Source organism: Galeopterus variegatus, unplaced genomic scaffold (assembly GCF_000696425.1).
Source record: "Galeopterus variegatus unplaced genomic scaffold, G_variegatus-3.0.2 Scaffold4434, whole genome shotgun sequence".
Lineage (NCBI taxonomy): Eukaryota > Metazoa > Chordata > Mammalia > Dermoptera > Cynocephalidae > Galeopterus > Galeopterus variegatus.
Genome location: NW_007730545.1, coordinates 93,616 through 108,853, shown reverse-complemented (window position 1 = coordinate 108,853; position 15,238 = coordinate 93,616). Strand labels below are relative to the sequence as shown.

Below are 15,238 nucleotides of genomic sequence, written 5' to 3'. Positions count from 1 at the left end.
ATGAGACTGAAGAAAGAGGAGGCTGTCAGAGACAAGGTGAAAAGTGGTGACAGCCACTGCGGGCGGTCAGGGGGGTCAAGGAGCGTCTGCAAGAGTCTCGATGGAGACAGAATTTCAAAGGAAAGAAGCTATTAAACATGTGCCGAATTGAAGACAAGTAGGAGTGGACCTCACACTCCTGTGTCACTGAGAGACGATGAGTAGCTGAATGCGTGTTGGAGTAGAGGAGGGGGCGGTGTGAGGCCTGGTTAGGGAGGTCCTGACAGTCAGGCTGAGGGACTGGAACGTGGACTCCTGGTGGCACGAGCAACTTCACGTGTTGCTTTGAGCAGATGAGAGGAAGTCCTGTCCTCCAGGGTCCCCGGCAGGCGTGTGCAGGACAGGTGGAATGAAGCACCGGGTCCTGCACGATGAATAGACTGTCCGCAGGTGGCCGGAGCCCCTGCCTGCCATCTCTGCCACTTCAGCAGCTCCAGGCAGTATCCTCTGTGTACCACCTCCCCCTAGTCTGCCTTGATGAGTGCGAGCCGGCGAGGTGGGGGAGAACACACCTCCGCGAGCTCACCACGGCCAGCGCCTCCAGGGCCACCGGTGACAAGCGCCTAGCTGAGGGCACAGGTGCAGGGGATACTGATGAAGACCCAGTTCAGTGGAGCTGCCAATGCTTATTTACCTGCTTGAGGAAAGGAATCCTGTGTCTCTTCCAGGGCAGGATTCCTGCATGCGCTGGGGAACTTGGCAATCCCCTAACCAAATTCCCCCTTTTCATCACTTCTCTCTCTCTCTCTGTGATTGCCCCCACCAACCCTCTTCTTCTCTGGTTACCTTTAATCTTCCCTACCCAGGAATGTGTTTGCTCTGTGGAGCAAGAGCATTTGTGCTGGGACTGGTGTGTTTCCACCACTCCAGTGGGTCAGCTCCAAGCGTTCTCCCTGTGGGCAGGAAGAGAGCACCAGGCCTCCAGAATCCCCTTGCTGGTCTCAGCCTTGGTCTCCAGCCACAGGGTCACATAACATCAAGCCTCTGTTATGAGCCTGGCTGCCTTGACAGCTTCTCTTTGTGGTCTGCAACGTTTCCCAGCTTCTCCTGCTCCTGGACCCTCTCCTCCAGGCCCCAGCTCTTTCCTTCCATCTAGGCCTGTCTGCTCACCACGCTCACATGCTGCATCCCAATTACAGGTCTTTCTTTGACCCTGCTGATCACCATCCCAGAAGACATCCCCAGTACCCACTGACAGGTTAGGCACAGCTCCTCCCGGGTCCTCCTCCCCTCCTCTCCCAGCCCCTCGTGGCCCTAGCACCACTTCCTCCTCTTCCCTCTTGTCCTCTCTTGTGGTTTCTACTTTCCACTGTTTTTTGGAGTATTCACTCATATTCTGCCTCTCATTTCCACTGTGCAAGGTGTATGTTTTACCTTCCTAATTAAACCCCGGCTGCTTGAGGACAGGGGTAGGGTGTTCCTTGTCTTCTCCACCACCCCCTCCCTTTGTGTATGGAAGGTGCACACGGAACAGCTCGGGTCAGCTTGCTGCGGTGATCTCTACTGCAGTCTCTCCCCCTCCCTCTGTGCCCCCCTGTTTGCATGTTCACAGGCAGCCTCAGCATGTGGGACGTGCATGTAATCAGGGCTGATTGGCACGTCTGTTGCCCAGACTGGTAGGATGGGTGCTAAGCCTATTTAATACCTGTGGTGTTTGGAGGCGGCCTTGCCCGGGGTTGTTCCTTTCCCGGTGTTAGTGTTACTCTCGTTCTTTGAGCACCAGCAAAACCCTAAATCCTGCAGCAGACAGGTGGTGTATTTTTAGACAATTCTTTTATCCCAAGTAACAGCTTTGTCTTAGTGTTGTTGAACTGGGTTGGCTGTGACTCTCTCTCAAGCCTAAGTTAATAATCCTGAAATGGGAACATTCTACCATCCCTTCTGCTGGTTTTCTGTCTTAACACATTGCAGAGATTGAGTTCAGTAATTCCTTGCAGTACTTTTTTTTTTAATTAGCTATTTGTTGTTTAATAAGCCAGGGGTGCACCTATTCTGTTACTATGCTGCAGAAAATGTGTTGGATGTAGAACAAAGTTTGTTCACAATCTTATATAAAGTAAGTTTATGGTCTACTTAGTGACATAAAGAATAGCAAGGCTGGTTGGCTGTGACTCTCTCTCAAGCCTAAGTTAATAATCCTGAAATGGGAACATTCTACCATCCCTTCTGCTGGTTTTCTGTCTTAACACATTGCAGAGATTGAGTTCAGTAATTCCTTGCAGTACTTTTTTTTTTAATTAGCTATTTGTTGTTTAATAAGCCAGGGGTGCACCTATTCTGTTACTATGCTGCAGAAAATGTGTTGGATGTAGAACAAAGTTTGTTCACAATCTTATATAAAGTAAGTTTGTGGTCTACTTAGTGACATAAAGAATAGCAAGGCTATATAGCACTTAAACACTGAGGGTTGCGATCCGTTGCCGGACACGAAAAAAGACAAAAAAAGGGAAAAAAAAAAAGAATAGCAAGGCTATATAGCACTTAATATAAGGTCAGCGTAAACCACATATTCAAGCAGTCAGTAACTACATTTAGTGTGTGTCTGTGTGTATGTGTGCACCTCCATGTATAGATTCACGTGTACACATAGAAAGCATGTCGGAAAATTTTATTTTGCTGAAGTATCATGTCTTAATTTTTATGCTTATTAAAAAGTATTTAAGTAAATGGGAATAATTAGAAGATTGTAATACCTATTTAGAGACTGAACCTGTAGAAGCTTCCACATGTAGATACCAGAGCCTATGGAAGTGTCTGAAGAGCTGCTTTGCACAATACGTATTCCAAGCACCCGGCTACCACGAGTCAGGCCCCGTTTCTTGGTCACTTGGGGTTAGCAATGTGTCATTTTATCCCGTCACATAGTAACCCCTAATCTGGTACTTCTCTTTTCGCCCCTGCTGCTCTCGTGCTTTCTGGGAAGAGAGAATCATAGTGAAATTGAAAGGCGCAGGAGGAACAAGATGACCCAGTACATCACGGAGCTCTCGGACATGGTCCCCACATGCAGCGCGCTGGCCCGGAAGCCGGACAAGCTCACCATCCTCCGCATGGCCGTGTCGCACATGAAGTCCATGAGGGGCACCGGGAACAAGTCCACAGACGGCGCGTACAAGCCTTCCTTCCTCACGGAGCAGGTGCCTGGACACCACGGGGGTGGTCCTTTTCCCCCTGACAGCGTCATCATTGGGAGGGGGAGAATCACAGCGTCACCAAGATGATGAAGTAAACTATGTGGGGAAACAGGGTTCAAAGCTGAGAAAGGGATGAAGCCAAGAAATTTTGTTTTTACTCTTCACCAAGAAGTTCTCTTCAAGAGAGTGTGTGTCATATCTTTGAGTCTTCTCAAAGAAGACTTTATATTTCCTTAATGAGGCATCACTCAAAAAATATATCGAGCATCTGAGCAATGGCTTAGCATGCTGACACAGGAAGAACTCAGTAAAACACACAATTCTTGTGTGCTAGAATAGCGGTGCTGACTAGCCTGTGGAAGTTATGGCAGCAGTAATAACAGTCATAGAACAAGGACTGTCATAGCTGGCACTTAGCAGGCAATTACTATGTACCTGGTTTCTAAGTCCTGTCTTTCTGTGCATTATTTTACTTACTCCTTATTCTAGCCCAATGAAGAAGCCACTATTATGGGTCCCTGTTTTATAGATGAAGAAGGTGAGTCTTAGAAAGAGTCAGCAAATTGCCCAAAGTCAATCAGCTGTTTAATGAAGGAGCCAGGAGTCGGTCCAATGAAGACTGGTTGGTAGGACCCCAGCGCCATATTTTTAACACCTACACTAGTCTTTGAGTAGTTGGGAAGAAGAGACACATGAAATAGTGAGACGGTGTTTTATAAATGGACTTACATGAACTCTAAGGCCTGTGTCCGGAGTCTTTATCCTCCCACGTTCTGCTCCTCGGGCAAATTGGCCATAGCTCCAAGCTTCAGATTGCTCGTCTGTGAAGTGAACTTTGAACTTTTTGCCTTCCTGACTCTGAGAGCTTTTGCAGGATAAATTATACGATGGTTTTGAAAGCACTTTGTATATGGTGGATGGGGGGAAGAAAACCAAAATTATATGATTTTCAGGGAAAGTGTAGAATACCAAAAGTAATGGAGTAACACGACCCAGAGCATGCGGCCAAAGTTAAATAGAGTAGAAGTCTCCTGGTGTCACCCTAGGGGACTTCTCACGACAGTGACAGCACTGGTAGGCTGTGAGGGAGCCGCAGAAGGGACTTCACAAAAGGGGAGCAGTGTGCACAGAGGTTAAGACTGGAGAAGGTTTGGTTGGGAGACAGAATCGTGTATTCTGCCGGAGTGAGAATCTATTCACGTTGTGGGAATTAGGATTAGAAAAAGAACAAGGGAAGAGGAATTCACATGTATTACTGTCTGCTCGTGCAGACATTATAGCAAGTGCTTTACCTACTCGGTCCCTTTTCATATCATCCCAGTGGTCATGTGGTCCCTCATTTCATGGGTGCCAGCAAGGTGTGGCAGTGGTCATGTCTGCCACGTGGAGGACATGCAGCATGGAGGTTCAGAGCATGGGCTTCAAGCCTTGTTTCCACCTCTGTAAAAACGAATGCATAATAGCTCCTAGCTCATGTGGCTGTGGTGAGGAAGAAAACGAGTGTAGACTGTTTAACAAGGGGCTTGGAGTACAGTGAAGCATGAATAGCTGGTAGGTAACCAGATCGAAATTTATTAAGCACTGCTAACTGCTAGGGTCAGTAAAAAGCTTACTCTCTATATTCCTTTAACCCTTACAAAAATCCTGCAGGGCCAATATTTGAAATGATCTCTTTATCTATAAGTGACTGGGGATTATGAAAGTGGAGTGGAGAGAGGAGGTAGCTGTGCATGTCATATGAGTCCTGCCCGTGTTTCTCTCTCGGCTACTTGATGATGATGATAACAGCTACATTTATGAAGCACCTACTGTGTGCCAGGCCCTTACTAAGTCCTTCACACACGAGATCTCATTTAACCTCACAAAATCTTACTGAAAAAAAAACTGCATGAAAAAACAGAAGCTGAGGACATTAAGTCACATGCCCAAAGTTGCACAGCTGAGTGGGAGAGCCATGGGTGATAATCTCCTTTTACTGCAAAATCCATGCTCTTAGCCATTACTGCTTGTTTAACTGGCAGATAGAGGCAGGGCAGGTTCTGGATTCAGAGCACAGGACCTTGGTAATGAGTGCTGTGCTCCCAGAAGATGAACGCGAGGAGGAGGGTAGGAGAAAGAGGGGTCCATGGTGAGGGTAAGGCTTCATCCTATGTGACCTTCCCAGAATCTTTGCAAACTGGGTGAAAACATGAATATGTAAATGAAGTCATTCACCTCTGCTTCCTCTCCTCTAGTAACAGAGAATTCGCCACTTCCCCAAACATCCTGTTTCATCTTTTTTATGTAACAGCTCTTACTATTGGGAAGATCTTCCCTGTACCGAAAATAAAAATGCTGACCCAGTCCTCTGAACTAAATGTGCATCTGGGAAACACAGAACAGCAGAAGTGCAAAACAAGAGAAATGAGCAAAATAAACTTACCCTTGAAAAATACTTGTACACTCTGCTTCCGCCCTAGTTTCCCAGGCTGAGGATATTAGAATTCCTCCCAGCCAAATGCTTAAAGGCACTCATAAAGCTCCCTGGGTTCTGCCATGAGCAGATCAACATTTGCTAGTCTTTGGGTCCTTGATCCCCACTCGGGGACTGGGATGCAGGGCAGGGCCAGAGGCTGCAGACTCTCCAGCTTTTGCCTCCGCTCAGCTGGCCCTTGATGTATATATTACAGTAGGACTTCCACATAAGATTACATTTGCACAAAGGATTCTCACCCAATATGTTTGCCAAGCACTGACCTGGAAGGATACCTTTGTTCTTTGGAGCCTGAGCAGTGCATAAAGTGGTTGGAAAGGTGGCTGTAGGGCAGAAGCAGGTACAGAGCCGATTTCATTCAGCAGGAAAGGGCTCCTTAGCTTGATGTGAGAATAGCAGGGGTGGCTGCACCTGAGATGCCTCAGGCACTACAAAGAAAAGACATCTCATTTTAACAAAGTTGATTTTCCCCCATCCACGTCCCCTGGGGATGATGGCAAGGCTTCCTGCTGCCCATTCATTGATCCCAAGCAGCCTTAAATGACAGTCATGACCCGATGAGTCAATGTGACCCCAGGGCTGGTTCTCCGAACCTCCTCTCACTGTAAAGTGATATGGACAATGTTATATGCCCTGCCTCCTCTCGGGATTACTCTGAGAGTCTGTCAAGATGATGGTGATGGTTGTCAGAGTTTTGAAGCCTGGCAGACATGCAGGTGTAAGGGGGCACTTTTAAACCTAATGCCAGCATTTGGCTCAGAAATACAGAAAGAGAAGAGGAAAAAAAGTGTACTGTCACGCTGTGGGTGGGGAACACATGGTCCCCTTCCTTCTCTCTTCTCACTTTCCCATTTTCCTTTTCTTCCTTCCATCCAGCACCTTTGGTGCCACACACTTTGTGCCATGCTTTTCTGCTCCAGTGACGAAAAAGTGTACTGTCACGCTGTGGGTGGGGAACACATGGTCCCCTTCCTTCTCTCTTCTCACCTTCCCATTTTCCTTTTCTTCCTTCCATCCAGCACCTTTGGTGCCACACACTTTGTGCCATGCTTTTCTGCTCCAGTGACGTGACTGCAGTTTGAATGTGTGAGTCAGGCTGTTCACACCTCTGGCAATCCAGCATCTTCTGGTGATTGCTCCTTCCTCTCCTATTCCACTGGGCTGGAACTATCCTCTCTCCCTAAGAAAGGACTGGTTAAGACAGGGCTAACAGTGTTTAGAGTAGCTGTATCTTAGGGATGGTGCATGCTTTGTGCATTTTTCTAGCTCATTTCCCAGTAAAAAAAAAAAAAAAAGCACTCAACATTTCCCAAACTATTTGCATACTAGAATGAATATCTAAATAAAAGAAGTTGAAGATTGCTAATAAGAAAGTTTAACTGGCTTGGGTCTGTCAGTGGGTTGTGCTCATCATAATCTTTTCTTCCCAGGAGCTGAAGCATCTCATCCTTGAAGCAGCTGATGGATTTCTGTTTGTAGTGGCAGCTGAGACAGGACGAGTGATTTATGTGTCTGACTCTGTCACCCCCGTTCTGAACCAGCCCCAGTCAGAGTGGTTTGGGAGTACTCTCTATGAACAAGTACATCCTGATGATGTGGAGAAGCTGAGAGAGCAGCTGTGCACCTCAGAAAACTCAATGACAGGTCAGTGTAGCTCCCTCTGTGAAGATGTTTGACTCTAGAAAAAAATTATTTCAGTAAACAGACCAGGAAGCTGGAGATTATAAAAAAGCTACCTAAAGGTGAGTGGATATATGAGTATTTGACTTGGCTCATGTATGGCTTTATTCACTCGATAACATTTTAAAAATCCATTTTTAATACATCACTTTTTCTGTATTTTACCTGCAATTAGTGTACATTGCCACTAGGAGTCGCCATTGATACATTAGTCAGATCCTCATGTTGTGTAGTGAGGTTTATGCATCAAGTGTGTGATTATTTGTGATCCTGATCATAGACACTCATTACCCAGGCCTTAGTTACCTGAAATGTAGTTCCTTATTGAAACATTTAAATACAGTCATTCTGCTATAACATACATGTTCTTAAAAATCACTGCAGTATACACAATCATGCAATAAGAACTACAGGATTTATGGGGGGGAAGTGGGTTAAGAGCACAACACTCAATAATTTGTCAGTAGCAGGTAAAAGCAAAAACAGGAACCATTTAAAATGGTAGCACAGCTTTACACATTAAATGGTTAAGAAATTTATAAATATTACTATAAACATGGCACTGTGGTTTGCTTGTGGAAATGGGTCTCAGAAAGTATTGCCGTTTGTGTGTTACTGTGAAATGGTGGAAAGAAAGTCATGTGAAATTAGACGAAGAGTTTTAACACCAGATGTGGACGAGTGTGGCTTATTACGTGCAGTGAACTGAGAGAGCTGGTGGATGCCCAAGGTGAGTGAATTTTGTGTATTGTTATGTGGCTTGGTTCAGCTGGGTGCAGTTTTCTGTCTTCATCTAGTATTTCTCACAGATAAGCAAACACAAAATTCACAGTATGCTCAATTGTTCCCGAGTATGTCAATCACATTGGAACAAATTTGCACTTTTAAAACAAGAGTTGTTGAAGCACTATACCAAAATGTTTGCATTCTGCTGGATGACAAATATATTTGTGCTGTGTCATTCTCCCCAACCTTATTGCAAGCTGTTGGACTCTCACTTACTTGTGTGTCTGCCCCGTAGTGCCTAACTCACTACTTTGCGTGTTTTAGGCATTCAGCAGGAGCCTGATAAATAAGTGAGTCTGTAAGCTGTTGGACTCTCACTTACTTGTGTGTCTGCCCCGTAGTGCCTAACTCACTACTTTGCGCGTTTTAGGCATTCAGCAGGAGCCTGATAAATAAGTGAGTCTGCGTTTTGCTCATTGTAGTCTGCTCAGGCTGCCATAACAAAATTCCACAGACCAGGTGACAAACAAAAGAAATTTATTTTCTCATAGTTCTATATGCTGGAAGTCCAATATCTTAGTCCATTTGGGCTGCTGTAACAAAATACCATGAACTGGGTAGCTTTTAAACAATAATTTATTTCTCACGGTTCTAGAGACTAGGAAGTCTAAGATCAAGGCATCAGCAGATATGGTGTCTGGTGAGGGCCCACTTTCAGGTTCATAAATGGTGCCTGCTAGTTGTGTCCTCACATGGTGGAAGGGACTAGCTAGCTATCTGGGGTCTCCTTTATAAGGGCTTTAATCCCATCAGGAGGGCTCAGCCCTTATGACCTAATCACCTCCCAAAAGCCTCACCTTCTAATACTCTCACCTTGGGAGCTTGGATTTCAACATATAAATTTGGGGGGGACTTAAGCATTCAGTCCATTGCATCCAAGATCAAGGTGTCAGCAGACTTGGTTTCTTCTGAGGTCTCTTTCTTTGGTTTGCTGACAGCCACCTTCTTGTGTCCTCACATGGTCTCTCTGCACACACATCCCTGCTGTCTCCCTCTTCTTATCAGAACACCAGTCCTATCGGACTAGGGCCCACCCATGTGACCTCATTTAAACTTAATGACCTCTTTAAAGGGCCTATCTCCAAATACAATCACATGCTGAGGTACTGGGGGTTAGGACTTCAGCATATGAATTTTGTTTGGGGGATACAGTTCTACCCATAACACTAAATCAGATTTTGTCCAGAGCTGCAGAAGTGCAGCTGTTTCTGAAGGATAATAGTAATTCTCAGTGTTGGTGATCAAGGATGTATAAAGGGATGAAGAGGACAGAGAATTAAGGTTGAGAACAGAGTCTGTGTCTTACTTATCTCTGCATCTCCTGCAGTGAGCTCTGACGTGCTTGTAAAACAATGATGCTAAAACAGACTCGGAAAAACTCGCCGTGCCGCCCCAGTCCCTGGGCTGAATTAGAGAACTCAATCTAGAAATCCTAAGGGACATACCCTATAAAGTTACAGGTTTGGGAGGGATATAAATGGGGAGAAAACAGGACAGCTGAAATCACCTTCTCTGGAAAGAGCCGTCTTCCTCCAGACCTCTGTAATTGACCATAGGATGTGGCTTTTTGAAACCCAGCAGATGGCAGGGGAAGTGGTGGTCAAGAATGCCTCTGGCCTTGGGTGTAGCTAACTGGCTGACCAGAGTTGGGTGGACATGTCTGTCCATGTAAATGCATCTTAAGGTGTCTGGCAGAGTTTAAAGCAGCAGTGTGAACCGCATTTGGGTGGAAATGTCCTTGGAGAGGACGCTGGGTGGTGGCCATGGCAGCCAGAGCTGCTGCAGTGGAGGGAGTCCTCCAAGATGCCGGAGAAGACCCAGTGAACGGTGAACAGCGGGGCCTCTGAGCTCTTTCTGGCCAGCCTCTTCTGTGAGGAACAAGACAGGTCTGGAGAAGTAGGTTCTAATTTTAGGACAGAAGAGAGGATAGGGTCTCTCTTGGAGCCACAGAGAGTATGATGACTCTCCCAGGACATACAACATAAATGCTTGCTGACCTTGTTGGAGAAGGCTTTGAGGAGCTCCCTATAGCAGGGCTGCTGCACAGACAGGTCCTGGGCTTCCCCTGGTGCTCAGCACAGGGCAGGAGCTGGGCTTCATATGTAACCAGCCAAAGTGCAGGTGTAATAAACACTTGTATTAAAAAGGCTCAGAGGTAATTTGATGCCTTCGATAACTGGTCTAGAGTCTCTCAAACCTTCCCATTCCGGAACTTGTGTGGTTTTAGGCCCAGAAAGAGGGGACATGGTCCACTTTGGGGAGTCAGGCTGGGAAGACATGGGGGCAGGGAGCCAAGCAAGGCCTGCCAGAATGGGGGTGGTTTAACTAGGGTGGCCTGACCCCTTCCCGCAGTGGGATGTGTCCGTTTTCTGAGCCTCTCGGTCAGTAGTGAGACCATGTCTCATTCACTAGACTTGCAGGGTCATCTGTACTGAGTGAGTGGAGGTTTGTGTGAGCGCAGTGGGGATAGGAAGCCTAACTACAGTGGGGTCTGCAGACTCCCATGCCGGCTCAGGGACCCCAGAACAGCCATGCTTGCAGGGGGTTGCAGTATCTGGGGTGATGGTGATGGTGGAGCTCTTTGTTGAATTAAACCTTTCCCTAGCAGGGGAGGTGGTGACAAAGGGTGGGTGAGAAGATATATGTAAAGCTGGCTCAGAAGCGCCATGGAATGGGGTGGACCAGTGCGATGACTCCGTTTGTCCGTGAATACAAACTAGAATTTATCAGTGTTGACAGAGAATGGGCGGAGGCCTCACCTAGCAACAGCAGCGTTGCTAGTAGAGACAGTGCTGGGAAGGGAGTGGGGAGCCCCGTTCTTGTTCTGTTTCCACTTAGTGATCTTGACAGGTTCCTTTCTTCTCTGACCCTCATTCTCCTTACCTCAGCCCAAGAAATTTCTAAGGCTCCTTCTGGCTCTGATTCGACCGTTGCCCAAGTCCCCAGTGTAGGATTTAATTCACCAATGTAAGAAACGGTGGGAAGTTGGAGGTAGGGACTAGAAGCTGGTGCAAGAACCAAACAGAACCAAGTCCCATGGCTCAAGGCCATGAGCCCACGGCGTTACTGAGCCCGTCCCTGGGACCCCCTTCATTGCTGACTGACAGCACATGTCAGAAGAGGGGCGGCATTGGCCCTGGGAGCTCAAGAGCCGTGCAGAAAGCCTGTCCATTCTCCAGGACTTGAACTGGCAGTGGGATGAGGCAGACACTGCTGATGTGCTTTTACTGTGGCTCTCAGAAGAATGCCGCTCCTTTCAAGCACTTATTTTGACAGTGCTTGTCATCTCAAGCTGAGTAACTCTGATGCAAACCTGGAAAATCTCTCCGTAAACAATGCCTGGAAAAGACTGAACTTTCTTTTTGTAGGGGTGATTAGATGTTGAGGACTCAGGGGATTCTAGAGGGTTCGAAGGGCCAGTTAGGGGAGCCAGAGTCTTCCAAAGATCTCTATGCATACAGAAAAGAGAGGCTGTGTGGGCCGACCCCGTGGCTCACTCGGGAGAGTGCGGCGCTGGGAGCGCCGAGGCCGCGGGTTCGGATCCTATATAGGGATGGCCGGGGCGCTCACTGGCTGAGCGCAGTGCGTACGACACCAAGCCAAGGGTTACGTTCCCCTTACCGGTAACAAGAAAGCAAAAAAAGAAAAAAAAAAAAGAAAGAAAAGAAAAGAGAGGCTGTGTTGGCCGCCCCCGTGGCTCACTCGGGAGAGTGCGGCGCTGGGAGCGCCGAGGCCGCGGGTTCGGATCCTATATAGGGATGGCCGGTGCGCTCACTGGCTGAGCGCAGTGCGTGCGACACCAAGCCAAGGGTTACGTTCCCCTTACCGGTAACAAGAAAGCAAAAAAAGAAAAAAAAAAAAAGAAAGAAAAGAAAAGAGAGGCTGTTAAACCAGCCTGGGCTCAAGTGACAGAAAAGCCATCTCCAACTGGCTTGGGTGAAAAAGGAATTCATTGAAAGGGCTTTACTGGTTTCAGGCATAGAAGGATCCGGGTGATGAAATGCTGCTAACAAATATAGTCAATCTTCACTATTTCTTGATTCCATACTAGCTAACTTACCTCCTAGCCAGAACTTATTTGTAACCCCAAAATCAATACTTGCAGAGCTTTTGTGGTCATTCATGGGCATGCGCAGAGTGGCAAAAAAGTGAGTCTCCTGATGTGCATGTTCCCAGCTGAGGTAGAGCAAGGCCGTCTTGTTTCAGCTCACACCATAAACACGTATCCTTTTGTGGTCTATTTGGAGCCACATTTTTTGCATTTTTGTGCTTTTTGTTGGTTACTTAGCTGTTTAAAATGGCCCCCAAATGTTGTGCTGAAGTGCTGTCTAGTGCTCCTAAGCACAGGAAGGCTGTGATGTGCCTTGAGGAGTGAGTGGGTGTGTTAGATGAGCTTCATTCAGGCATGAGTTGTAGTGCTGATGGCCATGAGCTCAGTGTTAATGAATCAGCAATATATGTTAAATAAGGTGTCTTTAAACAGAAGCACATAAAGCAAGATTATGTACTGATAACAAGAATGTCATAACCAGAGGTTTGGAGGAACCGAATGCTGTATTTCCTCTAGAAGCAATGGTTCCATATTTGCTAAATCACTGTTCACGGCAATGCCATAGAACATAGCTACCTCAAATAATGAAAATCAGCCGTGTGTCTTTTTCTCCATCTCCTGGCTTAGCTTTCCCCCGTGCAGGGTTAATTCTCAGGCAGGCTGTCTTCACATGACAGCAGTAGCAGCTCTGGGCTTATGTTCTACTGGCTACACAACACCAGTGGCAACAGTGCCTTCTTGCCGTAGTTCCAGTGAATACCCCAGGGCCGGCTTTCTTGGCTCAGCTTGGGCCACCTGCCCTGCCCTGACCAGTCCTGATGGCTAGGGAGACTCTGAGCCAGCATGTGAGGTCAGCCTCTCCACCCAAGGCACTTGGACCTGAGAGGTGGGGAAAGGTGATTTCCCAGAGGAAATGGGGTGCTGTCACTCAGGGGAGAAAGGAAGGGATTCCAGGCAGGTGAAACACAGTTGTGCACTGCTGGCTGGGGAGAGCAAGCCTTGGTGGTGCCCAAGGGGATCCCTATGGGGAAGGATGGAGCATTGTGGAGAATGGGGAGTGCCTCCTGCTCTCACTGGGAATGCTGGTGGTATGTGGGTTATGGGATTCTGAGCAGAAGGTGGAGCAGGTGTCAGGCATGGAGGAGAGCAGAGGTCAGATGAAAGTGTCGTGGGGGAGGGGTGCAGACATAATGATCACGCATGTCTGAGTGGCCTGAGCCCCAGCTCTCGGTGGGGAAGCAGGGGAGCCAAGGAGAGGCCCGGGGCATTTCAGGTGAGAGCAGAGCCTGGGACTGTAACTGGATATGCCCAAAGGATGGGGTTCAGAGGGCAAGCAGGGAGCGGCAGAAAAATACTCAACAGGAGCCGCCCAGGGAGCACAGAGAGAGCAGATTCCTCTGTGTGTCTTCCTGTGGCCTTTCCCAAGTTCCCCCCTGTGGCTGCTGAACTCTGGAAAACCTTGATCCTGGTGAGCAGAAAGTGGATGTGCCTTGCCAGTGACCTCAAGCACTGCACTGGGTAGGAACTGCCTACATTCCCTGGCCGGGAAGCAGATGTGGAAAAGGATACCCGTGGGCTCTTCAAGACAAGGTTTATTTGGCCCACTACTCCTGCGCTGCATTTCTGTGGTGCTGTTTCTTCCTGTGTGCAGAGAATTGGGTCAGCATTTTGGTTCAGTATAGGGAATAACTTTCAAATAGTTATAACTTTCCAGCAGTGGAAGAGCATACAAGCAAAGCCTGAATTCCTTCCCTCCTTCCTTCTTTCGTTCCTTAATTCTTTAATTCCTTCCTTTTTCTCTCTTTCTCCCTCCCTTTCTTTCTTTGTCTAATCACTGCTTCATTTAATCATTTATACATCCATTCAACAAATACCTTTTCTGCACGGCTGTAAAAGGGTCACGTGGCATGCCACTCACCTTGTGATCAGCCTCTCCTCCCCATTTCGCATAGTAGTTCCATGCTGTGGTTGAATGAATGAACCCAGATTCCAGCTGCTCCAGCCCAGATTCTTTGTGATAACTTGGGGAGAGCCTGAGCCAAGTTGCACCCCAAGGACTTCAGCTGGAAAGCCCCCATGCATGATTCACAAGTCCCAATCAGCTGTGGTTAAGCTTTCCTATCTCCCCAAGAGCCTCGTCAAAGTCCTGAGATACTTTCAGCCTTGGATCACCGGATTTGGCTAGGCCATGGTCTGGGCACAGATTGCAGCCCACAAGAGCAGGCCACCAGGGAGCCGTTTCAGCCAGCTCTGCAGCTCGGCTCATATACCTTTCGTCGGGCTGTTCTCCCATGAGAATTTAAAGGTGGTGCATTCACTTAAGAGGCTCCCTGCCTGCCTGGGAGAGAGGACAACTGTGGGATGCTCGGCACTTGTTGCTTTTCTTTTCTCCCTCAACTGCAACCGTGAAATATTACTAACTATAGTGAATTCTCTTACATTTTTTATAGCACTTTTTAACCTATTTCAATGGCTGTCAACCCTGGCTGCGTGCACCTTAGCATCAATCACCTGGGGAGATCTGACAAGAAAAGTTGCCCAGGATCTGGGGAAGGAGCTGGGCACTGGGGTTTTGTCAGGGCTTCCCAATGATTCTGATGCACAGGGAAGGCTGAGAACCAGTGGTCCTCTGAGCCTCACCGCAGTGCTGTGGGGGGAGGGGCGTGAGCCCATTTCACAGGTAAAGAACATGAGGCTTCAAATCACCAACAGGCTCCCAGGACCACACCACCAAGGCCAAGCAACTGCTATGAAGTAGAGCTCCTGGTCAATGCAGAGGAGCTTATTGCCTTTGGGGACACCTATATATGAAAAAGTCTCAGCATGGTCCAGTATTTCTGGGGCACCAGGAGGTACTCCAGCCATAGAAGCTCAACCCAGGGCTTTGGGATCCCAATTCATAAAGGGCAAACCAGGGCAGCATTCAGTGGGGCTCAGGGACATATGAGCAGTGAATGGCATTAAAACTCCAAGACTAAGGCACATACCTAGGAATCTCCAGGATCTCACGTGGTTCTCAAAGTGTCCCTGGACCAGCTACCTGAGCATTTGTGAACTTTTAGCAATGCAGATTCT

The 15,238-nt window shown here is 47.6% G+C and overlaps 1 protein-coding gene across 1 annotated transcript in view; it reads left to right on the top strand.

Annotated features, from left to right (window-relative positions):
- LOC103603083 (aryl hydrocarbon receptor nuclear translocator 2-like) overlaps positions 1 to 15,238 on the top strand; it is a gene marked incomplete at its 3' end in the record, with an annotated part of 113,581 nt that overhangs the window by 8,326 nt on the left and 90,017 nt on the right. The window contains exons 2-3 of the mRNA XM_008587560.1: positions 2,963 to 3,176; positions 7,077 to 7,290. Coding sequence (XP_008585782.1) covers positions 2,963 to 3,176; positions 7,077 to 7,290 — 428 coding nt within the window. The remainder of the gene's footprint in view (positions 1 to 2,962; positions 3,177 to 7,076; positions 7,291 to 15,238) is intronic.